Source organism: Syngnathus scovelli, chromosome 11 (assembly GCF_024217435.2).
Source record: "Syngnathus scovelli strain Florida chromosome 11, RoL_Ssco_1.2, whole genome shotgun sequence".
Taxonomy (NCBI): domain Eukaryota; kingdom Metazoa; phylum Chordata; class Actinopteri; order Syngnathiformes; family Syngnathidae; genus Syngnathus; species Syngnathus scovelli.
Genome location: NC_090857.1, coordinates 2,070,245 through 2,091,818, shown reverse-complemented (window position 1 = coordinate 2,091,818; position 21,574 = coordinate 2,070,245). Strand labels below are relative to the sequence as shown.

Genomic DNA, 21,574 nt, shown 5'->3' with positions numbered 1-21,574 from the left:
ACAAACAAAGAAACAAACAAACGTGGAAGTAAGTTTTGACTTTTTATCTAGTATGTCATTTGAGAGGCGGCCGACTGGTGGCGACAGCTCGCCCATAGCGTCGAAGCACAATCTGCAGAAGAAGAGCAAGGCTGCTGCAGGTGTTAAAGGAAGTAGCCATGCGCGGAATATTGCGGAAAACACATCGATTACACTTCTATTAGTACAACACCGACAAGGACGCCCTCCTCCTTAAGGTGGATTTTGTTGTCTGGCTTTAGGGTGAGCTGGTCCGTTTTGCGTCACGTTAAAGAAGCGACGCAATCGACACTGCTAACAAACTAACGTGGCAAGTAAACACAAGCTAGCTTCGGCTGCTAGTTCCAAAGTGCAAACACGGAGGAGAATAGTCATAATAATGTACAGGATGGCATCTTGTACGTAACTAACTTTGCCTCCGTTTAAGATAGAAATATGGCACAGTTATGAGACCACTTTCCTTTTTTGCTTATGTATTGTCTTAGATATTATGTTAAGGTGTGCTTTATAACTACAGTATAATAGTACACCACAGAGAAATCAAACAGTCGTGTGAATCCTAGGTTATCTGACTGTTCTAAAATGTGCCTACAAGCTCTCTTTCTAAAGATGACTAATTTGAATCGTGAAAAACTCACAGCAACGTCTCATCTGTGTTTGCCCCATAGTAGCCGACCGCTGTCACCATGGGAACAACAATGAGCGAGCCTTGCATCTACGACAAGCTGTCGGAGAGCATCGACATCTTGCGCCAGTCCGGCTATCGTTACGGCATGTCTGAGCGGGAGATCGAGCGCTTCATCAAGCGCATGCTGGAGACCAACGAACCCCGACGTGAGCCCCCGCAGTTCCCCCTCCTCAGGGCCACCGTCAAGGTAGGCTTTTAAATCTATCATATCTTGCTCAGTTCCCGAAAAGTCTCAGGACATTTACCCGAATCGCTGTCAAACTGAACCTCCAATTCTGCTTGGTAAAGAAAGAAAGTTTTCTTCAAGTGTGTTGTGTGTGTTTCGTGTAGTTGGTTGTTGCGCTGGGCCTTCTGCTGCTGGTGGCGCTGGCGTTCACATACCCACACAGCGAGCCCCACTTGGGCACCGCCCGCCCGGGATCCTGCAACTGGTCGTCGCCGCTTAGTCACGTGCGATTGCTGGCGCTGCCTATTGCGAAAAAGTACAACTTGCAAGGTAAGTAAACACGCACACACACACGCGTAAACAAACACACAGTGTCCCAATACTTTCGTCCACATGTAGGCTTCCACGAGTGGTGGAGTTTGGGCTCACCCAGACAGAGCTTGGTCAACTGCTCAGGTTGCGCCGAGATCTCCTCTGTACTGGAAGTGCCACAGAGCCTCCGCGGTACCGTCACACTGCGTCGGGGGCCCCAGCTCGTCCAGTTGAAGGTAAACTCCTAAAAAAAAAAAAAAAAGCCTTATTCTGGACCCTTATGGCTTATGTATCATTTGCATCCCGCAGGGCGGCGAGTCGCTCAGCATTGAGCGGCGACAACTGGAGGAGCTCTACCTTGCACATTCGACTTCCATGTCTGTCCTGCTGGAGGACGATGACGATAGCGGCAAACACAACCTCAACACCGGACTTCCGCAAGGGCCCGCCAATTTCACCCTGCTATGGTAGCACGCGACACACGCACGGCATCTAAGCAGCTGACGGCTTGTAATAATTTGTAAAGTATCTCTTGCGGTGGACTGACTGACTAAAATTATGTTCCAAGCTGCTTCACAAAAGTTGGTTCTATGAAGTCAACGAGATTTGGAAGACAAATAGGCAGTGGATTTGTTTTAGCTGAAAAAAATCTTTTGTAATAATTGTTATAAATGCTTATATTTGTTTTTTCCATGAATGACTTTCTCATGGCTTATGATTGGCTAGAATGACCTTGCATTGGGGTGGTCACAGCGCCATCTGTTGGCTTCTTTTAGCAGCCATCAGATTGACTTTTATGATAGATTTTTGTATGGATTGATTTTTGTTCATTTTTTGCGGTTGTGTTGGTAGGAGGTTCCGCTCCCCGACTAGAGAGAAAGTGTTACGATGGCTTTTTCCCAAGGCCGAACTCTGCCCCCTTCTGGACAACGCTGGTACTGTCGTACAACGCTGCCTGGTTACACACAACGCAGATATCCACAACCAGGCCAGTACCAAATTCAATTTTATAACCAATTAAAAGGTTGTTTTTCTGGCGTATTGACTGTGTGCCTGCGTGTGTGTGTCAGGGCGTGAGGGTCCTGGGCTGGCTGGTGGTGGGTGAGGGGCTTCCGACACTGCGAGTTGTTCCCATTCAGCGATGCCAAAAGCACTGCAGCTCGTTCAACTTGTGGCTCAACCCCGGAGACATGGGTAACGGCCAGCGTCAGAATTAAGAAGAGCCCCGCAGAATTTTTATCCATTCATTTGAAAATATTTTTGGGGGGGCTTGCACACTAAAACACCATTAAGCTTTTGAATTTGAAGCCATGTCAGCAGACCTATGCCATAGTCGTTCGGTTGCTCAACGCTTCACTCACGTCATGCGTCTTCCTCTGCCATGTCCAGTGTACGCTGACCCTCGCTACTGGCAAATGGCGCTCTTCCCGGGACAAGGACAGAACATCGTGTGTGACGGCTCTGCCTTTTAGCGCTTTGAAGGCCAATGTCCCGACGTGGCGCCGGCTCGCCTGCCCCGGTCCCTTCCGCTGAGGACGCCTTCTCACGCTGCGACAACTGCAAACGTAGCCCTGTGACAAGGCGTGCCAAAAACGTGACGTCAAGATGAAAAATCGAGTCTTGTAAAAAGGCGGGAAGGAAGGACTCACCTTCATTGTCGCCTTCTAGGACCTGTGTTCAATTTTGCACAAAAGAGGAATAAGCTGCTTATCTAGTTTCTTCTGTCTTATTTATTGCTACTGTTGGACGTTTGACACATACACACGTCTGCTGCTTTCTACATGTGTTGAAACGTTGCTGTACTTTGCAACAAGTCATGGGACCAAAAATATGGCTGCAAGATGAATAAAAACATAAATATATATTTTTTTTTAAATCAAGTTTGTGCTTTAAACATTGACAGAAAATGCCAACTCTTGCAAACAATATAATTGATGACATGATTAAATCTGAATTTTTGACAAAAAAATTTGAGCTTGAGCTTAACCTGTGCGTTCGGTTCATGTCAGTTGTAATATTTTGTGTCATTTTGCACAAAGTTTCTTCTCGTCAAAATTCAATTTGCGTGCGTGTTTAGCATATGTACAGAAACCATGAAACAACTCTATTAAATAGAATTTGAAATGAGTAGTTTTTAAAAACTTTAAAAACAATCACAGAACGACAACCTCCCACGTGCCTTCAAAGAGTGAGTAGTTGTATTTTATTTTTTCTCCATACAGCATAAAGATTATTTTTGCATATATTTGCGTTCTTTTCAGTGTCCAAAAGTGAACAGCCGTAACTGAGCTATTTGCCAAGTCCCGGCCATCATTGCAAGTGCTACCAAACTAATTATTCTGTTTCCGTCAGCGTGACTGACTAAGAAATGGTGCATAGAGTGAAAAGTGCCTACAAAAGTTGTGTCGGTGTGACTTTTTAGTACTTGTCAGGGTCACGTGTCTCCCGGCAACAGCGGGGACGACTCTGACGTGTCGGGTTTGTTGGGGACGCTCCGGTCGTACAAATGGTCGCATTCCATCAGCACCTCGGCTCGGAGTTTGATTTTCTTCAAGGAAGAATTCACGGAAACGTGAGCAAAACGCTGGCGGTGAGAAAACACTGGCGAAAAGGGTGGCCGCGAATACCTGGAAGTCTCGTATGAAGGTCAGGAAGAAGCTGATGAAGGACAACGCTAGCGACCACTCGCACACCGTGCTGATGATGTGAGCTGTGTAACCCTGGACACGTTGAAGAAAGAAAAAAAAAATCAGGTGAGCCAAAATGATCGTCGTCACACACACATCTGGTCTCATTTTTATAGTCCTTGGTATGACCCGGCCGGGGTTTGAACCCACAACCTTCCAGTCTCAGGGCGGACACTCTAGGTTTAGGAATGATATGTACAAAAGAATTCAACCGCTTGGTTCCTTTGTTGTTGTTTTGATTGTGCTGGTATCAGAGCAAGTTGCAAATCAGACCAAGACTCAGGGGAACGCCACCCACCGTCTCTCCGGGCGTCCAGTGCAGCTTGCGGGCGACATCCACTCCAGGCAGGCTGCTGTACATGACGACGGACGACACAAACACTGAGAGGCGGAGCTTAAGGAAGGCCACGACAGCAAAGAGGCCCAGCAATCGATCCCACCGCCAACGGCCAAAAACGACAATCGATACCAAACGTACTAATTGCTGTCCATCATCCATCCATCCGACATGCAACCAGGCGTCTCTAACTATGGAAGGATACTGGCCAGGATGCTAGCGGAGGTCCAGAGCGCCAGGGCGAGGCGGACGTGGAAGAGGCTCCGAGCGTGCACGCGAGGCTGCATGCGCTGCGATAGCAGTGTCTGCGCCAGGATGTACAAAGCGCCCACGCCCAACGTCAGCACGGCACCCAGCAGGTGAGCCCAGAACAGCGTCGTCTTCTGCAACGACGTCAACAGGACGGACTTCAGTAAACGCACCGCTCGCGCTACAGTACACGATTGAGGTTTTGCTGGATTCTCTGAAGACGAGAAGAGCTACAAGAAAGCACGGCAAAGCTGTATCGAAGACGCCCCTCACCTGGAAGTTGGCCACCACGCACAGGCCCAAGGAGCTGAAGAGTCCCAGCAGCAGCCCGCAGCGGTTCAGTCTGGAGACACAGCCGTTGTCGGCGCCGCTCGTCAGCGCCTCCACTTGCTTGTAGCGCACGTACACGGTGGCCATGCCTGCACCCGGTGCGACCGTAGCGTGCAGATGCCATTCAGACAAAAAAAAAAAAAAATCGCACATATGAAATACAAACGATAAAATAGAAAGACATTTCAAAAACAAGCACGCATTGCTGTGTTGCACGCTTGTTTACGGCTCACCTAAAAAGGCCGACACATCCAGCATGATGCCAAACACACACCTCTCAGGTGCCATTGCGCCCGTGTCGCTGACAACGACAAGAGCAACATTTTTTTCATTTTAAAAACACACAAGAAAAGTCAAGCGCCCGTTTTATGTCCCGAAATACCACATTTGCACCTGATGTAGGGCACCAGAGGGTCCACGTGTCTCAGGACCACCGCCATGATGTAAGCAAAGATGAACGCCGCCGCCGTCCACACCACCAGGAGGGCCGGCAGGAAGCTGAGGCCCTGCTGGAACCACCACATGACTTCCGATTCCGCTCTCGATTGTGTGCTGGAACAAATTTAACACTGGAATATTATTTCATTTTCGCCAATCATCCATAAACCGAAAATGAACATTGTTAAATATTATCAAGTACTGCACATACAACCACAAACAGAAAGGATAATAATAAATCAAGTCATTATTAACACTCAAAATATGGTTTAGTTCTCACTTCTCAATATGCTGCAGTGGACAACCAAAACAATGATTATTAAATAATGACTTTTTTTTGACAGTGGTAATGAAAAATGTGTACAGGTTTTATTAGGATGGAAGCGTGGGGCTAATAAAGTATGTGACGTCACTGCTTGAGATCCGAATAATTATTGGGCAGCAGTTTCGAAACAAGATCATGAGACTTCCCTTTCAAATCTAAGAAGCTATCATATGGTACAATTCTTCAAAAATGAAACTTACAAACAAATCGGGAGGGAAAGCAAGTGAATCGAAAGCGACACAGCTATGGGAAGTCAATTACATAATTTGCGTATGAAACCAAACTCCGGAGACATGCACGACCACTTAAATGAAGTCCATTGTAAAACAGATCACAATCTTCTCAATCGTCTTTAAGTTGGGCAAACAAGCAAATAATAAATGAAACTCACATTACTCAAGCGAGGAAAGGCTTTCGCAGCAATCGGCGTAGCTCATTTCAAACTCAGACTTTAACGTAGTTCATTGAACGCCGTTAATCGATTGACTTTTTTTGGTCGGATTGTTTGAACGCAAACAATGCCAATCTAGTTTTCAATCACTCCGCGTTGTTATGAACTACTGCCCATGCGCGCTGGCAAACCAGCCATACCGCGCATGCGCCAACCGAGCACCCATATCTACGGTGTGCATTAAAGAACAAAACAAAAAATTGCTTTTAAAGATGATCATATTCAAAAAAGGTCATTCAATTGGTTTTTCAAAAGCCCAATTTTGATCAATGCCCTTTTAAATGTACTTATGTTGGCAGTTATGTAATACTTTAAAAGACACATCCGCTTTGCAATGAAGTTCTTTGGGATGGAAGCAAGTTGGATAAGAGAAGATGGAGCGTGGTACATGAGCTGCCCCACATTTCTGGCTTGGAGTCACAGGTTCAGCCTTTTGTGCAGTTGGCATCTTCTCCCACTTCCTCCCCAAAACATGCATGTATGTGGCTTCACCAAGACTAATAAGGTATCAGATGCAATGAATGAGATGCTTGCTGCATTTCCATTTTCAAACTACTTTATTGATATATCAAAAAGACACATCCAAATGACAAATTCCCATCGTCAACAACTCCATCTCACTGGCAGAGATGCGCCGGCACTTTGAAATGTTGTAGAAAACATCCACAGACAGCAAGTCAGTCAAGTTGAACTTACACGTCGGCTTGGTACTGACCGAGCAGGCACTTCTTTCTTTTCCGATCTAATTCAGAAAAAAGCATTTCAACAGCAAAAACATCTGTTGGAAATAGTCTATTGCGTGCGAGTGTTCGGCTTCATATCGATTGTTTTAAACACGCAACACAAACGTATACAAAGGAGTACTATAAGGCCCGCAAAAGAAAATACACGACAAGAAATGTCGCGACGGAATGAGAGTAAGGTTTGCTTCTACTTGGTCTTACTTTCTGGGAAGGCTACCAAATCAATTATCAATGCATTTTTTTTTCCCAAAAAATAACGTGTGTGGTGGGGGGGTATAGAATACCTCAAAAATAGTATGATTTTTTTTTAACTTATTTGCAATAAAACAAATGCATGTTTTTTGTTTTGAAACATAGGCATAAATTACAAATTTGAGAAAAATCCACCTCTCCAAAGTATGACTTGTTCCCTCCCTAAATAGGCTTTTTATTGTGCGGCACTTTCTCTCCTGTCCAGTTGGGGGGGGGGAGGGAATACTCCTTGCAGGAACTTGGAACACAAGGCTCTTCCTCAGCATGAAATTGAGCACGAGTGTTGAAAGCGACAAAACAAAAATTGCAAAATATTGGGTTGCGCAGGACCAGTCCGGATTGCACTCGCTCAAGATTGATGGGCACAGGTCGCCCGTGTGTGGCGCGCTTTCCATTCCGTGCCAAACACCTGGACTCAAGTTGATGATGTTCATTGTTATGTGTGTGTGTGTGTGTGTGTGGTGGGGGCATTGGAGGCTTCAAAAGGACGAGACGGCACGCACAGCCTCTGCCAAAGTTCTCATGGGTCAGCCTCACTCCGCCTTGTCCTTTCTCTTGGTGGTGAAGGGCACCTTGTTGGCCACAGTGGAACCCACTGAGGACACACCGCCCGCCACGGCCGACACACCGCCCTTCACCAGGCCCACGCCGGCGGCCGGCACAGCGCCGACGGCTGACTTGGTGATCTCTAGGCTCTTGCCGCCCACCCAGGCCACACCGCCCACAGCCGCGCCCACCACGCCCTTGGTGACGCTGAAGAGACCCCCCGTCACCCGCCACATTATGCCAGGCTGCGCCGTCGCGTGGTCCTTGCACGAGTCTGCCGGGACACAAAGCCAATCAACCAATGGATGGGGGGGAGGGGGTGGGGGGTACTGTGGTGCCGGCTTACCCTCAGCAGTCCCAGTGCAGGCGAGCTCCGTTTGATCAGAGGCCAGGGTCATGCCCGGCTGAGGCTCCACATTGACGTTATTCACATTCTGCAGAAAATATGCAACACAAGATGACTTTTGGGGCATGCTTAAGAGAGAGAGAGAGAGAGAGAGAGAGAGAGAGAGAGAGAGAGAGAGAGAGAGAGAGAGAGAGAGAGAGAGAGAGAGAGAGAGAGAGCGAAAGCATGTAGCCTAAACGTGCACTATATTTGTGTGTTATACGCCCCACATTAAAAAAATTCTAAACATTTTCACATAGTTGAAAAACTAAATGGGAGAGAGTGGGGGCGAAAGGTGCTGAAGATCTTGGAAGAACTAAACCTGGACAAGGCACTAAAAGCGTAGAGGTAGCTGAGGATGATATAAATATGAAGGTTTGTGAGGAGTTTGCGTGACGTTACCTTGACCATTGTGCCACCTGGATGGCGCAGGAGCAACTTGACGCTGCTTGCCTGTCAGCCTGTGACGACTCGGAGCCTCCGGGACGAGTGAGCAGCTCCAAGGTGGAGAAGGCTCGCCGCGACCGGCCTTCTTTACCCTGCTGCTCGTGCAGGCGTCTTGTCTCCTCGCAGGTTGGCTTTGCTTCGCGGGCAGCGCCACGCACGCACCGGAGATCCTCGTCGTCGTCTTGGTCTTCTTCGCCTCTTGTTCGCGTCTTCTTCTGCACTTCTGCCGACGTGGCGACGCGCACATCAGCGCACAAACACTTTGGTAATTGCAGGCATGTACGCACGCACGCAGCTTCTGGCCAGCGCTTTCAAAATAAAACACAAATCCTTGTTTTCTTCATTACAATCCTGATCTGTTTGAGGCTTGGTAAATTGTGCTTGGGAAAAATGGGTAGTTTCTTAGGTATTTTGTACCAAATAAAAGAAAGTGCTGAAACTCAACCCACTAAAAATCAAGACAAAATACAGACACAAACATTGTCTGTCTCACAAGTTTCGTTTTTGATAATTTACTTACCTTTATTGTGAAGACAGGAAATGGCTCGGGGGCGTTTCAACTTAAATCTCCGGAAGGATCCAACTCCGGACCCCGCACGCACATCGCCAGCTCTGTGTAAACGTGGGAGTGTGCGCGCATGTGCCCGACTAGAGGGAGTCACACAACCATAAAAGTCAAGTGTGTTAAAGGTCACGAGCAGTTTGGTGATGTTGGAGGCGACTTTGATTGACACAGACCAAGAGATGTCAAAGGGTGCGAATCAGATGGACGAAAAGACAAACGATGAAAACAACTAGGAAGAATAACAGACTAAAGGGAAGCCTGTGTTTCAAAGTGTTTTACTTTGCTCCGGCCTAAATTGTGAATGTGACAGCAGAGCTCATTGGTCGAAATCTACAAAAATAAATAATTTACATACAAAATGGCAGACTGTCTTTTTCACAAATAGTTTTGTACCCCCACCAAATGTTTGCACGCACGCCACCATTTTAAAAATTCCTCCAAAGTCTATAAATCTTTTTTTTCCTTTTTCTTTTTTTAAAACTATGATCCTTACACTTTATTTGGGGTCTTTTCTTTTTCTGTGATCCATTCATGCATACTGTAGGGTGGCACAGCCCCTCCCACAATGGACACAAAACTCATCCTGACAGTCCAGAGTAGATCACGTTGGAAAATACCCACACGCAGATGGCACCACAAGCAAAGATGCCGACAGGACACTCACAGGAAGTGACATCACACGTATCCCTTTCCACGCTGCATGTAAAAGTCAACATATCATCCCAGTGTGGCGCTTTTTGTGTGAGCAGAAACGGACGTCTTGCGTGTTCGCTTTTGATGCCGTGCCAGATATGAACTTCAACGTAGCAATCTCAGGAGCGCAATGTTCCGACTACGACCTCGTGCGTCAAAGCTGCTCATGACGACGTCGTTCACAATCTTGGGCTCAGAAACATAAGGATCGTTTGAAAGGGGCCACACGCGCGGTCACATAAGCTCAGGTAAAAATGCGTTTCAGCTCAGGTCCTCAGTGGCTTGGCAATACATTCAGCAAATGACATCACGACCAGCCTCCAAGGCTGTCTTGGCACTATCCAGGAAAGCAGCGTTGCCACGGCGATGCCTAAACCCAAGGTCCTTGGGAATCCATTCAGGGAGTCAAAACTTACGCCAGAGGAATCCTGGGAAGCAGCGGTGCCCACTCACACGGGCCTGAAGTGCAACGTGCGGTCAGAGGCGGCCAGTGTTCTGGCGTAGCACTGCACAATCTTGTGGTCCAGACTCAGCTGCAGGGGGATGCTGTCCAGTGGCTTGGGGTCGAGGTCCAGGATGGACACTGAGTAGGAGAAGGCGGGCGTTCGGGACGACAGAAAGTCCCGCAGGCGACGCTGAGCGGCACACAAGCTGAAAGTCCGTTGCGCCAGAGTTAAAGCGGTGAGCCGGAAAGGACGGCGAGCACAGCGAATTTGAAACGAGCTCCAAATTGGGGCACTCACGTGTCCTGGTCGTCGTCGTCCTGGTCATTGGTGGGGCTGGGCACGAGGGCGACCATGATGGAGCAGTCCTTGGCTGTCATGGCGACGCGGTACTGATGCACCTGAAGGTGAAATGGAAGTGGGCGGGGCCAGCTGGGCAGGCGTTGTCACCACGGCAACACATTTTGCCTCACCTTGGACACAGCAAAGTCCAGCGAGCCGTCATCCTCCGCGGGACACTTCTGGAGACGCTCCAGGAAGGCCTCGTTGTACGGACCGTCCACCTGGAGGCTGGTCCTGGGGGGCGGGGTCACAGGAAAGCAAGTCAGGACCACGTCTTTCCCATATGCGATGCTATAAATGCAATTGTTTTTTTTTATTCACAAACGACTGTCGCACTCAATCCTGAAACAATTTCTGAAACTTTCATACTCCATCTTGACTTTTTCACTCAAGCTACTGTTCTCTTTAGTTTTCTTTTTTTTTTGCATACACATGACTAAAAGACGCACACGCAGACAAACAAGTTTTACTTTTCCATTTTTTTTTTGTTGACTCAAACTATAAGCTCTCACACTCAAATATTGACATTTTCCACTCACCCGCATGACTCGAGTGCTAATACTTTTTTTCCTCTTGTACACTCGCTCCACTGACACTTTAAGGCTGACATTTTCCCCTTGCACACAATTGAAAGACACTCACACCGCTCTCACATTGACTTCACGGCACGTCACTCGCTTTCTCGATTGCGAGCCTGCAAGAGAGCAAGCGCGGCCTCGTGTGCCAATCACCTCTCCTTGGGGAAGTCCCGCAGGTGTTGTTCCACTCGCCGGTAGAGCGGGTAAAGGCCTTCGATGTTCAAGTTGTCCAGCATTTGCGTGCGCAGGATGCGGGACAGAACGCTTTCGCTGGGCAAACCTTGAGAGCCTGCGTACAACAGCAACACCATTAGCGTGTTGGCTGGGGGGAAACAATTCGGAAAATCTATTTCGCCCGCGTCGCGAGATTGTCTTGCGACATGCCGTCCAAAGCATTTGGTCCGCCCGGAAGACGAGCAGACCCCGCGTGGAGACGTCAACAGTTGACGTCGGTGCGATTTGACGTTTCATCCGAATCGAGCCCGTGCCAAGAAACACTACACCGCCGCTTGGTCCGTGTCACGATGACGACGATGCATCGTGTCGCGATGTCTGGAATCGTTGCCATTTTGATCGGCGTTTCGTCAGAGATTCGACCCTTTGGACAGCGTCATGCTCAAAGAACGTCAAACAAAGCCGGAGTTGCTCATCGCGACACGACGTCACCACAGTCACCAATTACCCCTTTTCGTTGTCCTCTGGATCATGACCAGATGCTTCGGGAGCGGCCTGTTGGCAACGCGAATGAGAAAGACCGCTAACTACTCAGGCATTTGGTCCGTGTCCTTCTGAGGACAGACGGAGACACCGCGCACATCATCAACATTTGCGTCATCCGCATGACAGATGGCACCGTTGCACCAAGAGGACGTGCTACGACACCAGCACTTAGCCGGTGTCGTTTTCGTCAAGATGACAAACGGGGATAGAAAAAGCGGCGGCTGTGCTTTCACCGTATCGCTGTCGCTCCTTGTTGAAAAGACTGGCCTCGCAGAAAGTCCGGCCCTCCTGCCGTCGCTCTGCCACGCCGCCGCCACCGCTAAGTAGGGCGTTGACCAGCACCTGCGCAGTGAAACTCTGCAAGCTCAGCGACACGGAACGCCAGCGGGGGCTTGGCGGGCCAGCGCTCACCTGGATGAAGTCGCTGAGGACGGCTTTGCCGCTCACGTGGATGTGGTTGGCGTACAGGAAGTAAGGCCGCAGGTGGTAGAGCAGAGAGTTGAGGTCTGACGAGTCCTCGCCCGTGCTCTCTTTGCTGGCGTATATGCACTGACCCCCCTGACACACAGACAGACACACACACACGTTTGTTTCTGTCTTTTGCTGAATCAAAAGGAGCCAAGTGGGCAAGGGGCGACTTTGCAACCCGTTGCCTGGCAATGACGTTGATTCCTTTTAGCTGTCCTACGGGTACTGAATTAACCAAATTCTCTCAAAAGCGCACCTTGAAGATTTTGAAGTTGTTCTGAGGTTCTTCGATGAGCTGGCGGACAGCAAAGTGCATCCTGGCTCTGCTCCTGCGGGAACAAGCGGCGGGCAAGGCGTCAAGCGGCCCGCCAAAGGCACTTGCTCATTCGGTGGCGGCCCACTCACCCCGAGAACAAGTCGAGCGGGCAGTAGAGGCTGCGTCTCTTCCAGCGCCCGCTGGCCACCTGTCAACGCCAAAGCACGTTACGAGCGGCCTCGGCGGTGGCGTTGTTGCTGCGCCCGAGCCCACCTTGTAGTGTTGGTGCATGCAGAAGCGACACACTTTGTTCTTGACGTCTCGGCTGATGTGCTTGGCGGACGGCAGGAAGCCGCACTTGGGCTGAGGCGCACACACAGAAACGGGTTATTCGGATTCTTCTCTGTGGCGGGGCAACACTTGCGTTTGTGAGCCACCAAACAAAGGTGAGGTGCGCGAGCGCTTACCTTGATTTCCACGCAGAGCGGCGGCATGTGCGCGTGCTGCAGGAGGCCGGGCCACGTCAGGTTGGGCAAGCACAGCGCGCAGCCACTGTAGATGTCCATCACTTTGTCGCGGCGCCATGCTAACGCGCACACACAGACACACACGTGTCAGTGAGCGGCTTGTTTTTTTGTTGGCCAACGTGCTCGTTGCGGTCTTACCAGGTCGTTGATGTTGAACTTTGATGGAGAGCTGCCGCACAAACTCCAGCGGCAGCTTGACCACTTCCTGTATGTTGTCATTAGAACATCAAATAATATATTAACATGTAGTATAATAGGGTATAAATAATATAAATATAATGTAAAACAGGAGAATTTATTAACGTGACACGTAAGCTTTAAGGCATGTGATAATGATAATGAAGGCAGTTACAGGATTTATTTTTTTTTGGCCTACGCCCTGTTGACGCCTCAGGGCCAACGCACCGAACCGCGTCTGCAACATTCAAAGGAGAAACAATATTGCATTTTATCCAAGCCGGACGTCAGCTGACTGACCCCATAACGAGAACACTGCGACTTCTTGTTTTCCGATGATCTTTTTTTAAAGCAAAAAAAAAAGTTGCTAAAAAAAGCCCCATGAAGACTTCTTTGGGATCTCCGAGAAGGCTTCCAACATTCAGTGCTGATATTCGGAGAGACGTTGTCGTCAATGTTTCTTGCGGTTCCTTAATCGGAGCATTTTGGACGCGCCGCCTTGCCAATGATGGACGAAGCAATGTGGGAACGTTCAACACTATTGACGCCTTTCCTTCAGAATCAAACCTCCCTCAGCCAAAATGTAATCCCGAACTCAAAATGTGTGAATTTTCTCTCAGTGGCTCACGGCATTCTCATCATGCGTGCGGGCGGGCGCCTTACTCCGCTGTGGATGAACTTGTCGCCCAGCAGGCAGCTCATCACGTTGGAGCTGAAGTCCACGATGTTTTGGATCTGCCTGAAGGCCTGCTCTGCCGTCTGGAAGGCACACACAACACACACGCTCATACATTCGAGTGGCACACGCTTGTCAAACTATCGCGTATCAAGTACAACTCGGATCGAGATGACTTTTGACGACGCTTGTCTTCAAGCGTCCGAGGGTTTCTTCGATCTAAACAGATTATTTCCGTTTCCATCACCTCGGTGAGTCCGCACCAAGACAAACCGGTTGAACGCACCAATGATTGGGTGTACGCGCGTCATGTCATGTCAAGGCAAGCAGGAGAAAACAAAAGCACCAAAAAGAAACATTGCTTTACCTGCGGCGGGTTTTCAGAGTCCTCGGTGGGATATTTGAGCAGGCGAAGAACTTTGGACAGCTGCGAGGAAGCACAGTAGGATTCAAAATATGCAGATTTGACGGCACTGTTCAATTGATGACATCATCAAAAGAGCGCTGAGTGGCAATTGTTGAGATGTCTTCGTCTATCAGAGGTGCAAAACTAGGTGCAAAGTCATCGATTAGCAAGTCAATGACAACTACTGTGTGACAAACAGACTGGTAAAAAAAACAAAAAAACATGGAATGCCTAAAATGCTACAAGTCTTTTTGTTTTGTTTTTCAAATGATAACATCAAGGACAATGACTCAATAACTTCTCTAGGCCTGTGGAATAATTGGAACCGCAACTGACGACGAGTCTAACGTCAGCGCCGCATTCACTTCAGGAGTCAGCGGAGTTGTTTATAAGTGACACAGAGGACAAAGATTTCGATGGATTTAATGATTTGGAGTGACACAGATGGTTCGATAATCTTATTTGTTATAGTTATTTCAATAATTCTTAATATGTTACCTCAGGCATGTTGTCAGTTCCTCTTTTATGTGTTTATGTAACGTTAGCATACCGTACCGTTCAGCCTGTTGCCTATTAATGTTTGTTTTAGGTGTTGGATCTTGTCAAATAGATTTCTCCCCAAAATGTGACTTGTACTCAGGTGCGACTTATGTATGTCTTTTCCCATTTATTGTGCATTTATGACTGATGCGACTTATACTCCGGTGCGACTCATAGTCCGGAAAATACGGTAATCAAAGGCTTCAAAAGCTCGAATGTGTCTCTTGTGTTGTCACAGCGCAAATAAACATACAAACAAAAGCAGGTGTGGTGTTTTGGAACGTGTGCTGTCATCACTTGTTGCTCAACGACGGCATGCTCGGGCTAGTCCGGCGCCTTGAGGGGATAGGGGGGGCGCGTGTCCCTGACCAACCCACCCGCTTCAGCTCGACTCGGCCGGCGGCCACCGGACCCGAGAGCACCTTCGGGATAGTCCGTGATGACAGCCCACCTGACGCCCACCCCACTGAACGTACACATCGGACGTGACGGTTATTTGTGACGTTTGGACGCACATTCTCATTGTATTGTGGCCAAGCTAGCAAACCAACCCAAGTGCGCTTCGTAGAACCAAATCCCCCCCACCCTGGTCCGGTGGTGACACTTCCGCCATGCACTTTCAAGTCACAATCATCCCTTGGAGGTTTCTACCCGACTATCCCGGCGAGTCGAGCTGTCCGGAAGCCGCAGCCGGTCCGAGCACTTTAGCTCAACTTGGCTAGCCGACTGACTCACCTGTACGTGGGACACAACCAGGCTCTTGTTGCCCTCGCCGTGGTAGCGCCAGTCGTTTTCGTCCATCTTGTCCAGCTCCATCGCCTTAGGCGGCGCCGGGTGAGTTTCGACTCTAGCGAGACGACCGCTTCGAAGTCCTCCAACTAGTTGGGAGTCGTTAGCAGTGCATTGACACACTGACTTCTGCCACAACCTGCCGGCTAGCGCCTCATTGCGCACACCAACTTCCGCTTACGTTTTCAAAGTACAGACACATATATTAATATTACGTTGACGTATCGGTTGATTTAGCACAAACTCAACAACATACATTGTTTCTTTTATGTAAGTCTTAAATTATAAAAAAAAGAATAAATAAATAAAATGCATTTGAAAGTGGTTTAAGAACACGTAGGACTATATTACCACGGATATTTGCTGACGACTGACTTAATTTTGGTAAACGGTTTGACTTGGTCCCACAGGGGAACTGTATTAACTTGACGTATAGCTTTGATTGACTGATTGACCAGCCAATTGGCGTTACTGACGCCGCCGCGAGCCGTACTTACTGACCTCTGATTGGCCAGGCTCTTGGGTACCGACGAACTTCCGTGTTTTCTGTCATAATCGCGAAGTGGAAACGTCGAGTTGATCATATGATCGACGAGTAATTATAGCCCTCGCGTAAAATAAGCCCTCATATGGCTTTTATTTTGAAAGACCGGTCTTATTTGAGACCCTAGAAAAAATGTATATAGGGTCCATAATATTTCCATGCACACATACATGTTTCTTGTCAATAGAATAGAACCTGTCAATTCTTTTCACAGTGAATTTCCCACGTCTTTTCAATACTTTGAAAATGAGAGAATCCCTTGAAAGGGATATATCGTGTGTTCGTGTTCAATATGAAATAAGGTCCTGCTGGAAATTTACACCGATGGAAAGAAGGTAGTTGTTTTGGAATCTTCATACTATGAAAGCGATCATTGGCCCTTACCTACTGTAATCAAGTTCGGCAAACTGAACATGTGACTTCTGATAATTCCAAAATCTTTTAATTTGTGTAAAAAAGCCGCCCCTCCCCCCTCCACACTCACATACAAACACTATGAGACAATTCTATACAAGACAAACGGTACAGAGGACATGATCTCTTCTGTTGGTGGGCCCGAGCGAGGTGTGGGAGTTTCCCACTTCTGAAAGTAGTGGAAAGCGCGCATATTGGTGCTTGCTCACAGTCTGTGCGTGACAGCAGGATTTTGTGTGTCTCGTGGCCTCAGTCCATGCCCCCGTTGTCGTGCTGCTTGTACGTCTGAGTCACCAGCGTCCCTGCAAAGGAGCAGCGTAGCGCTTGTCAAGCAGCGCTCAAACAGAAGCATATTTCCTCACAGTAGTGGCGGGGAACGCTACAATCATCCACATATTGACATGTCAAAAGTTGCAAATTCAACCTGTTCTTGGGTGGTGACAATCATGACGCTAAACAGCAATTGCCGCTGTTTCTTAAATTCTGCCAACATTTTTTTTCAAGAGGAATGACTTGTTTTCAACTATCTGTAAGAAAATCTCTATATTTGTTATTTGTTTCAGTGGAGGTCATTGCTGTTTAAAAAAAAAAAAGGGACAAATTATGGCAAAAGTTTCCACTGTGTGTGTTTTTTCTGAGTACATTCTGGTTAAGAAAAATTACCCTTAGCTGTACAATAGGCTCTTTCTTAATGTGTAAGTAGCAGGAGACTGTGTCAACGGTTGCTGATGTACAAGAAAAAGCGATGGTTAGGGTTAGGGGTTAGTCGACTAAAGAGGACAAAAAAAGGACAGGAAGTGAGCAACAGCACACCCAACAAGGTCAAAGAAGACAGGCGAGGTGAGGCAGGGCGGGGCCGAAGCGGGTGCAGGGAGCAGGAGGGGCCAAGCGGGCGGGCGGGCGGTCAATCATCAGTTACCGCCAATTAGTGTTTTCGTTTGGGGCATTTGACAATAGTCAAAACGCACTCTGAACATGACGCGTGGAGAAAAGGCACTTCCACTTGGCTGATGGGGGTACTTTCATTCACTGGACACTTCATTAGGTACACCTTCCAATGCAAACCTGAACATTTCCGTTCCAAAATTCTAGCTGTGTATCAAATCAACAACTGGATTAGCACATCATTCAAAGATGTGCTTTGGTGCAAATCCACTTCAAAGTGTGGATTTGATTTGGTTACAGAAGCGCTTGCATAGGGGCCCAATAGGACCCGCCAGATTCAGCGGATGGAGAATGCGGTTTGGGACATGCATTAGGGCCGCCAACAAGAATGCAATGAAACAACATGGCCTGGAAGGTTAACGTTGGCTCACCATCATGGGATTGTGTAGGTGTTTCTAATAAAGTCTCCAATGTCTCAGACTGCAGCTTTACACCAAGCAGGCTTGTCAAACTTTGGAGCTCCGAGACTCGTTCACAGGGGAGCCATTTTTCCAAACACTCTGATTTTGAATCTGACTCCTCTGATTTTGGTTTTGTGGTGTCATTTTGAGCTCGGTTTGAGAAGCGCTGCTTTGGCAATTGATGTTGTTTGGACTTGGGGGGGTGCGGGGGGGAGGGGGAGCAGCACAGAGGAGACAGGCTGAGCTGTCAATCAGCGGAGCTTAGTGGAGCAGAAGGACCAGCAGGACCGGCAGGACCAGCACAGTGCTCCCTGTCAGCCAGGATCAGTGGCAATGGCACGCTTACCTGTGGCCAGGCCCCCCTCTGCCCTGCCCTTCATCCCTCCTCCTCCTCCACTGCCGCCTCCTGGGCCCGAGCCGGCCAGGACCTCCATGGCGAAGGACGGCCGCTCGCCCCCCCTGTAGGGCTTGGGCCTGAAGGGGAAGTCTTTGTCTTTACCTTTGGAGCCTTTGGGCCGGCCCGCCGCCTTCTTCTTAGACTTGCCGTCGCCCTTCACGCCCAGCAGGGGGTGCACTTCTGCAAAAGAAACAAACAGGGCAGATTGAGAAGAACAAATAAGCAGCTTTGATCGTAGAATAATCGGCGCACTGATTGGGCCTGGGAAGGGAGGCATCTATTTTACGCAGGAGTTCACGGGTTTGGGTAGAATTTCTTTCTTTCTTACCATCAACTGGCACACCCTGCAGTTCAATGTTGGTAGTGCGTGCCTTCTTCTTGGCCGGGGCTCCATCGGATGACGGCGGCCGCTGTTTCTTGTCGCCGCCCGCCTGCGCCACCTCCTCGGTGGCGCCCGTCTGGGGCGTGGAGTCCGGTGGGGGGCCGAAGGGGTTCTCCTCTGGGTCCTCCACCTCGGGGGCGATGGGAAGGTACAACAAAGCCTTGTAGTCCTCCAGCTCCTCGTCGCTGTACCAAACACAAGGCGCCGTGAAGGTTACACAACTTGACATTCCATTCATTTTGCCATCGAAGGCGTTTGGACCCGAGTGTGTCACGTGCGGCGCAGTTGACGAATGTTGTTGGAGCGATTAATCTTCCTCACCTGCTGCAAAACGCCACAATGGGGTCCACCGTTGTGACGTCCACCTCCTCGTCCTCAGCCGCGTCGGCGCCTGCCACGTGGGCCACACGCGTCCCCGGTTAGAAGCGGTGGGAGCGAAATGTGTTGCGATGATGGCAACTGTACCTGTCTGCTCGGGTTCGCTCTTGTCCTCATCCTCAATGTCAAACTCGGACTCTCGCTCCTCGTACTCGACGTTCTCATCCAGCTCTTTGAAGTCTGGCGCAAAAGCGCTCCAATTCTCCTGCGGGTGGGAAGCAGCGGTTTGCCGTTTTTCCCAATGTTGTGCAGATCCTCTTTTCAAATCAAGGACCGGGCGATTGCACAAGTTTTGTGCCAAAGGGAGGACATGCGGGCCGGCGGACTAACCACTTGGTTTTGGGCCCAGATGGACACCACGCCGCTTGAGATGGAGGCAATGATGGGGCGCACGGGATGCCACTGCGGAGAAGAGGAAAGTGGCGTGAGTGTCGAGCGAGCAGTGGCGCAAACGGCTGGCCAGCGGGTCCTTACAGCCACATCTAGCAGCAGCTCCCCTCGGGTGCCGTGCAGGATCTTGACCAGGTTGCCGATGCTCTTCTCCCAGATGTAGAGGGCGTGCTGGCGAGCCGAGCCGGCGACGATGTACTCGCCGTCCCCGGAGAAGCAGCAGCGCTTCCACGGAGTCCTGAAGGACACTAAGACGTGGTAAGAGGCTTCCCCGCCGCAGTAACGCTCAAGTCGGGTCCGGGCCCACCTGTTGACTAGATCTTGGAGTTTCTGCATGGGTTCGGGTTCGCCGTCGCGGCCGCAGGTCAGGATCTCCCTGCCATCGTAAACCCGGATGATGCGGTCCGCCGTGTTGATGAGGAAGCAACTGCAAAGTCAGACAGCTGTCATCCAAACATGCATTTTTGGAAGCGCCTGTCTTCTTGAGTTCTTCCATTGCAATGTCAATGAGCAGCTGCTGCTTCACATGAACGAATACACGTTTGATTGTCAGGTGCTGCGTCCTCCCCTCACCTGCCCTTGCGTGCAAATTCGATGGATTTGATGGCGGTGGTGTTGCTGGTGCCGGTGGTCACTCGGAACGACGCCACCAGGTCCTGAGTGTCCGTGTTCAACACCAAAATCTGCACGGCGCAAGCGTTTTCTCATCAGCGCCCGCGGGATTCGATGAATATACGAGCGTCGGGCCGTCTCAGCCAGCTGACCTTTCCTTTGGCGTTGCCCGTGTAGATGTACTCGCCCCGCCGGTCGAAAGCCGCCACCACGTTCAGGTCCGAGTCGTCGTCCACGGGCAGGACCACGTGTTTGGAGTCGGACAGGGTGAGCAGCACTGGCGCCGACTTCATGGGACACACCAGTACTTTGTCCCTACGGAAAAAATTTGGATGTTTGACTCAAAAGGTTTTCCGGCAGGCGGCTCTCCGAGAAGCAACGGGGAGAACAAGGACTTGTCTTGTGATAGACTTGCATGTCTCTTGGGTGGCACTGCAGCTTGAGGATGGGCGAGGGGAAGCGGAAGCGCTGGTCGCAGTCGCCCGTCAGGACGTCCCATTGCGACACAATGTTGTCCGTGGACGCACTCACCAGTTTGTGGCCGTCTCGACTCCAACTGGAAGTAAGACCAGTCCAGTTAAAACAGTTATTTGATGTCTATAGCCGCCAATGGCAGTGAATAACTTAAAGGAGACATCTCATGGAAAAATCGAAAATCATTTGTTTGTCCCGCCGATGTGTCGTCTTACCATAAAGAGCAGACGGGATGGATGTGAGCACTGATGATCTTGGCGATGCCGCGCGTCAGGAAATCCCAGATGACAATGCGGCCGTCGTTGCAGCCCACCGCCAGGAGTGTCCCCCAGCGGTTGAAGGTGCAGGTGAGGGCCATACTGATGCAGTCCAGCGTTCCATCTGCCTCCTGTCAAATGCAAACACGACGGGAGCCAAGCCCTGGTTACACCCGCATACATTTTCCCAAGACTGTCGTCTGTGCTTTACCTCAGGATAGTTCTGCCCAAAAGATTCTAGGGGAGAAAAAAAAAAAAGGAGCGATAAGCATGGACAAAATGAATGCTAAAGGTAATTACAGTGGGGCATATATATATATATATATATATATATATATATATATATATATATATATATATATATATATTTATATATATATTAGCATATACATCTATTTATATGAGCTAACGTCACTTAGAACTAAATACTTATCTGTTATTTCAGTAAGCATATCGGTGAGACGTGATCATTTATTTGGGTCATTTAATGTGCTCGGCTAACTCACGATGCTAACCACAACAAACACTTGACCATTTTTAGCAAAGGCGTGATCATTTCAAGCAAGTAAGAATTGTCTTTGGTTACCGAGCAGCTCAAGATTCATTGTGGCCCGAACGAGGGTCCGACGATATCCACTAACTAGACTTTAAGCAGTATTTTCTTCGATTTTTAGTCGTACTTCCACTTTCGTTGTTTCAACTCGGGAGACCCGCCGAGACCGAGGCAAAGACCCCAAACAATGCGACCAAAAATATGCCTGCATCAAGTAAGGCGATTAACAAATGGTACGAATTATATCAAATTTTCTCTCGTTTATTTTCCAAC

At 49.1% G+C, this 21,574-nt stretch overlaps 5 protein-coding genes across 8 annotated transcripts; 1 reads left to right on the top strand and 4 right to left on the bottom strand.

The window, feature by feature from the left end:
* Positions 1 to 79: 79 nt before the first annotated feature.
* Positions 80 to 3,060, top strand: c11h6orf89 (chromosome 11 C6orf89 homolog). 3 transcript variants are annotated; one of them, XM_049732923.1, is made up of 8 exons: positions 80 to 236; positions 687 to 893; positions 1,037 to 1,202; positions 1,272 to 1,420; positions 1,494 to 1,651; positions 2,037 to 2,172; positions 2,255 to 2,378; positions 2,574 to 3,060. In XM_049732923.1, exons 2-8 carry the CDS (start codon positions 705 to 707, stop codon positions 2,654 to 2,656), a joined length of 1,005 nt encoding a protein of 334 aa, XP_049588880.1. In that variant the 5' UTR covers positions 80 to 236; positions 687 to 704; the 3' UTR covers positions 2,657 to 3,060. The 3 variants fall into 3 exon arrangements, with proteins under 3 accessions (XP_049588880.1, XP_068508527.1, XP_049588881.1); XM_049732924.2 differs by having other exon boundaries at positions 99 to 261; XM_068652426.1 differs by lacking the exons at positions 2,255 to 2,378; positions 2,574 to 3,060 and having other exon boundaries at positions 2,037 to 2,225.
* A 304-nt stretch (positions 3,061 to 3,364) lies between these two features.
* On the bottom strand, positions 3,365 to 6,131 carry dram2b (DNA-damage regulated autophagy modulator 2b). Its single transcript, XM_049732925.2, has 8 exons — positions 5,942 to 6,131; positions 5,181 to 5,339; positions 5,021 to 5,088; positions 4,731 to 4,876; positions 4,414 to 4,591; positions 4,170 to 4,252; positions 3,812 to 3,904; positions 3,365 to 3,732 (listed from the first exon to the last, which is right to left on the bottom strand). The coding sequence occupies exons 2-8, from the start codon at positions 5,309 to 5,311 to the stop codon at positions 3,619 to 3,621; spliced, it is 813 nt and encodes a 270-aa protein (XP_049588882.1). The 5' UTR covers positions 5,312 to 5,339; positions 5,942 to 6,131; the 3' UTR covers positions 3,365 to 3,618.
* A 408-nt stretch (positions 6,132 to 6,539) lies between these two features.
* On the bottom strand, positions 6,540 to 8,654 carry zgc:153675 (uncharacterized protein LOC768179 homolog). The gene is made up of 3 exons (XM_049732542.2): positions 8,330 to 8,654; positions 7,889 to 7,976; positions 6,540 to 7,816 (listed from the first exon to the last, which is right to left on the bottom strand). Exons 1-3 carry the CDS (start codon positions 8,336 to 8,338, stop codon positions 7,530 to 7,532), a joined length of 384 nt encoding a protein of 127 aa, XP_049588499.1. The 5' UTR covers positions 8,339 to 8,654; the 3' UTR covers positions 6,540 to 7,529.
* Positions 8,655 to 9,198: 544 nt separating this feature from the next.
* Positions 9,199 to 15,708, bottom strand: ippk (inositol 1,3,4,5,6-pentakisphosphate 2-kinase). Its single transcript, XM_049732532.2, has 14 exons — positions 15,501 to 15,708; positions 14,187 to 14,246; positions 13,807 to 13,902; positions 13,105 to 13,171; positions 12,907 to 13,025; positions 12,713 to 12,802; positions 12,589 to 12,647; positions 12,440 to 12,512; positions 12,127 to 12,273; positions 11,949 to 12,057; positions 11,149 to 11,284; positions 10,549 to 10,651; positions 10,376 to 10,476; positions 9,199 to 10,283 (listed from the first exon to the last, which is right to left on the bottom strand). The coding sequence occupies exons 1-14, from the start codon at positions 15,579 to 15,581 to the stop codon at positions 10,082 to 10,084; spliced, it is 1,443 nt and encodes a 480-aa protein (XP_049588489.1). The 5' UTR covers positions 15,582 to 15,708; the 3' UTR covers positions 9,199 to 10,081.
* An 810-nt stretch (positions 15,709 to 16,518) lies between these two features.
* rbbp5 (retinoblastoma binding protein 5) lies at positions 16,519 to 21,511 on the bottom strand. Of its 2 annotated transcripts, none has more exons than XM_049732530.1 (14): positions 21,335 to 21,511; positions 20,960 to 20,985; positions 20,707 to 20,879; positions 20,433 to 20,573; positions 20,170 to 20,332; positions 19,979 to 20,088; positions 19,713 to 19,832; positions 19,490 to 19,643; positions 19,346 to 19,417; positions 19,103 to 19,220; positions 18,959 to 19,028; positions 18,584 to 18,822; positions 18,205 to 18,435; positions 16,519 to 16,814 (listed from the first exon to the last, which is right to left on the bottom strand). In XM_049732530.1, the coding sequence occupies exons 1-14, from the start codon at positions 21,351 to 21,353 to the stop codon at positions 16,762 to 16,764; spliced, it is 1,689 nt and encodes a 562-aa protein (XP_049588487.1). In that variant the 5' UTR covers positions 21,354 to 21,511; the 3' UTR covers positions 16,519 to 16,761. The 2 variants fall into 2 exon arrangements, with proteins under 2 accessions (XP_049588487.1, XP_049588488.1); XM_049732531.1 differs by having other exon boundaries at positions 18,358 to 18,435.
* Positions 21,512 to 21,574: the final 63 nt, after the last annotated feature.

What these genes read in the sequence shown, in the direction of transcription:
- c11h6orf89 (XM_049732923.1), top strand. Translation starts at nt 705, where the DNA reads ATGGGAACAACAATGAGCGAGCCTTGCATCTACGACAAGCTGTCGGAG. An exon ending in GCCAATTTCACCCTGCTATG is followed by an intron (nt 1,652 to 2,036) that starts GTAGCACGCGAC and finishes TTGTGTTGGTAG; the next exon opens with GAGGTTCCGCTCCCCGACTA. An exon ending in ACGCAGATATCCACAACCAG is followed by an intron (nt 2,173 to 2,254) that starts GCCAGTACCAAA and finishes TGTGTGTGTCAG; the next exon opens with GGCGTGAGGGTCCTGGGCTG.
- dram2b (XM_049732925.2), bottom strand. Translation starts at nt 5,311, where the DNA reads ATGTGGTGGTTCCAGCAGGGCCTCAGCTTCCTGCCGGCCCTCCTGGTG. An exon ending in ACTGGACGCCCGGAGAGACG is followed by an intron (nt 3,905 to 4,169) that starts GTGGGTGGCGTT and finishes CAACGTGTCCAG; the next exon opens with GGTTACACAGCTCACATCAT. An exon ending in CCTTCATACGAGACTTCCAG is followed by an intron (nt 3,733 to 3,811) that starts GTATTCGCGGCC and finishes TCTTCCTTGAAG; the next exon opens with AAAATCAAACTCCGAGCCGA.
- rbbp5 (XM_049732530.1), bottom strand. An exon ending in TCTGGGCCCAAAACCAAGTG is followed by an intron (nt 19,221 to 19,345) that starts GTTAGTCCGCCG and finishes TCCCACCCGCAG; the next exon opens with GAGAATTGGAGCGCTTTTGC. An exon ending in GAGCGAACCCGAGCAGACAG is followed by an intron (nt 19,029 to 19,102) that starts GTACAGTTGCCA and finishes CCCACGTGGCAG; the next exon opens with GCGCCGACGCGGCTGAGGAC.
- ippk (XM_049732532.2), bottom strand. Translation starts at nt 15,581, where the DNA reads ATGGAGCTGGACAAGATGGACGAAAACGACTGGCGCTACCACGGCGAG. An exon ending in GCATGCACCAACACTACAAG is followed by an intron (nt 12,648 to 12,712) that starts GTGGGCTCGGGC and finishes TGGCGTTGACAG; the next exon opens with GTGGCCAGCGGGCGCTGGAA. An exon ending in TCCTCAGCGACTTCATCCAG is followed by an intron (nt 12,058 to 12,126) that starts GTGAGCGCTGGC and finishes TTCACTGCGCAG; the next exon opens with GTGCTGGTCAACGCCCTACT.
- zgc:153675 (XM_049732542.2), bottom strand. An exon ending in CTGCACTGGGACTGCTGAGG is followed by an intron (nt 7,817 to 7,888) that starts GTAAGCCGGCAC and finishes GTGTCCCGGCAG; the next exon opens with ACTCGTGCAAGGACCACGCG.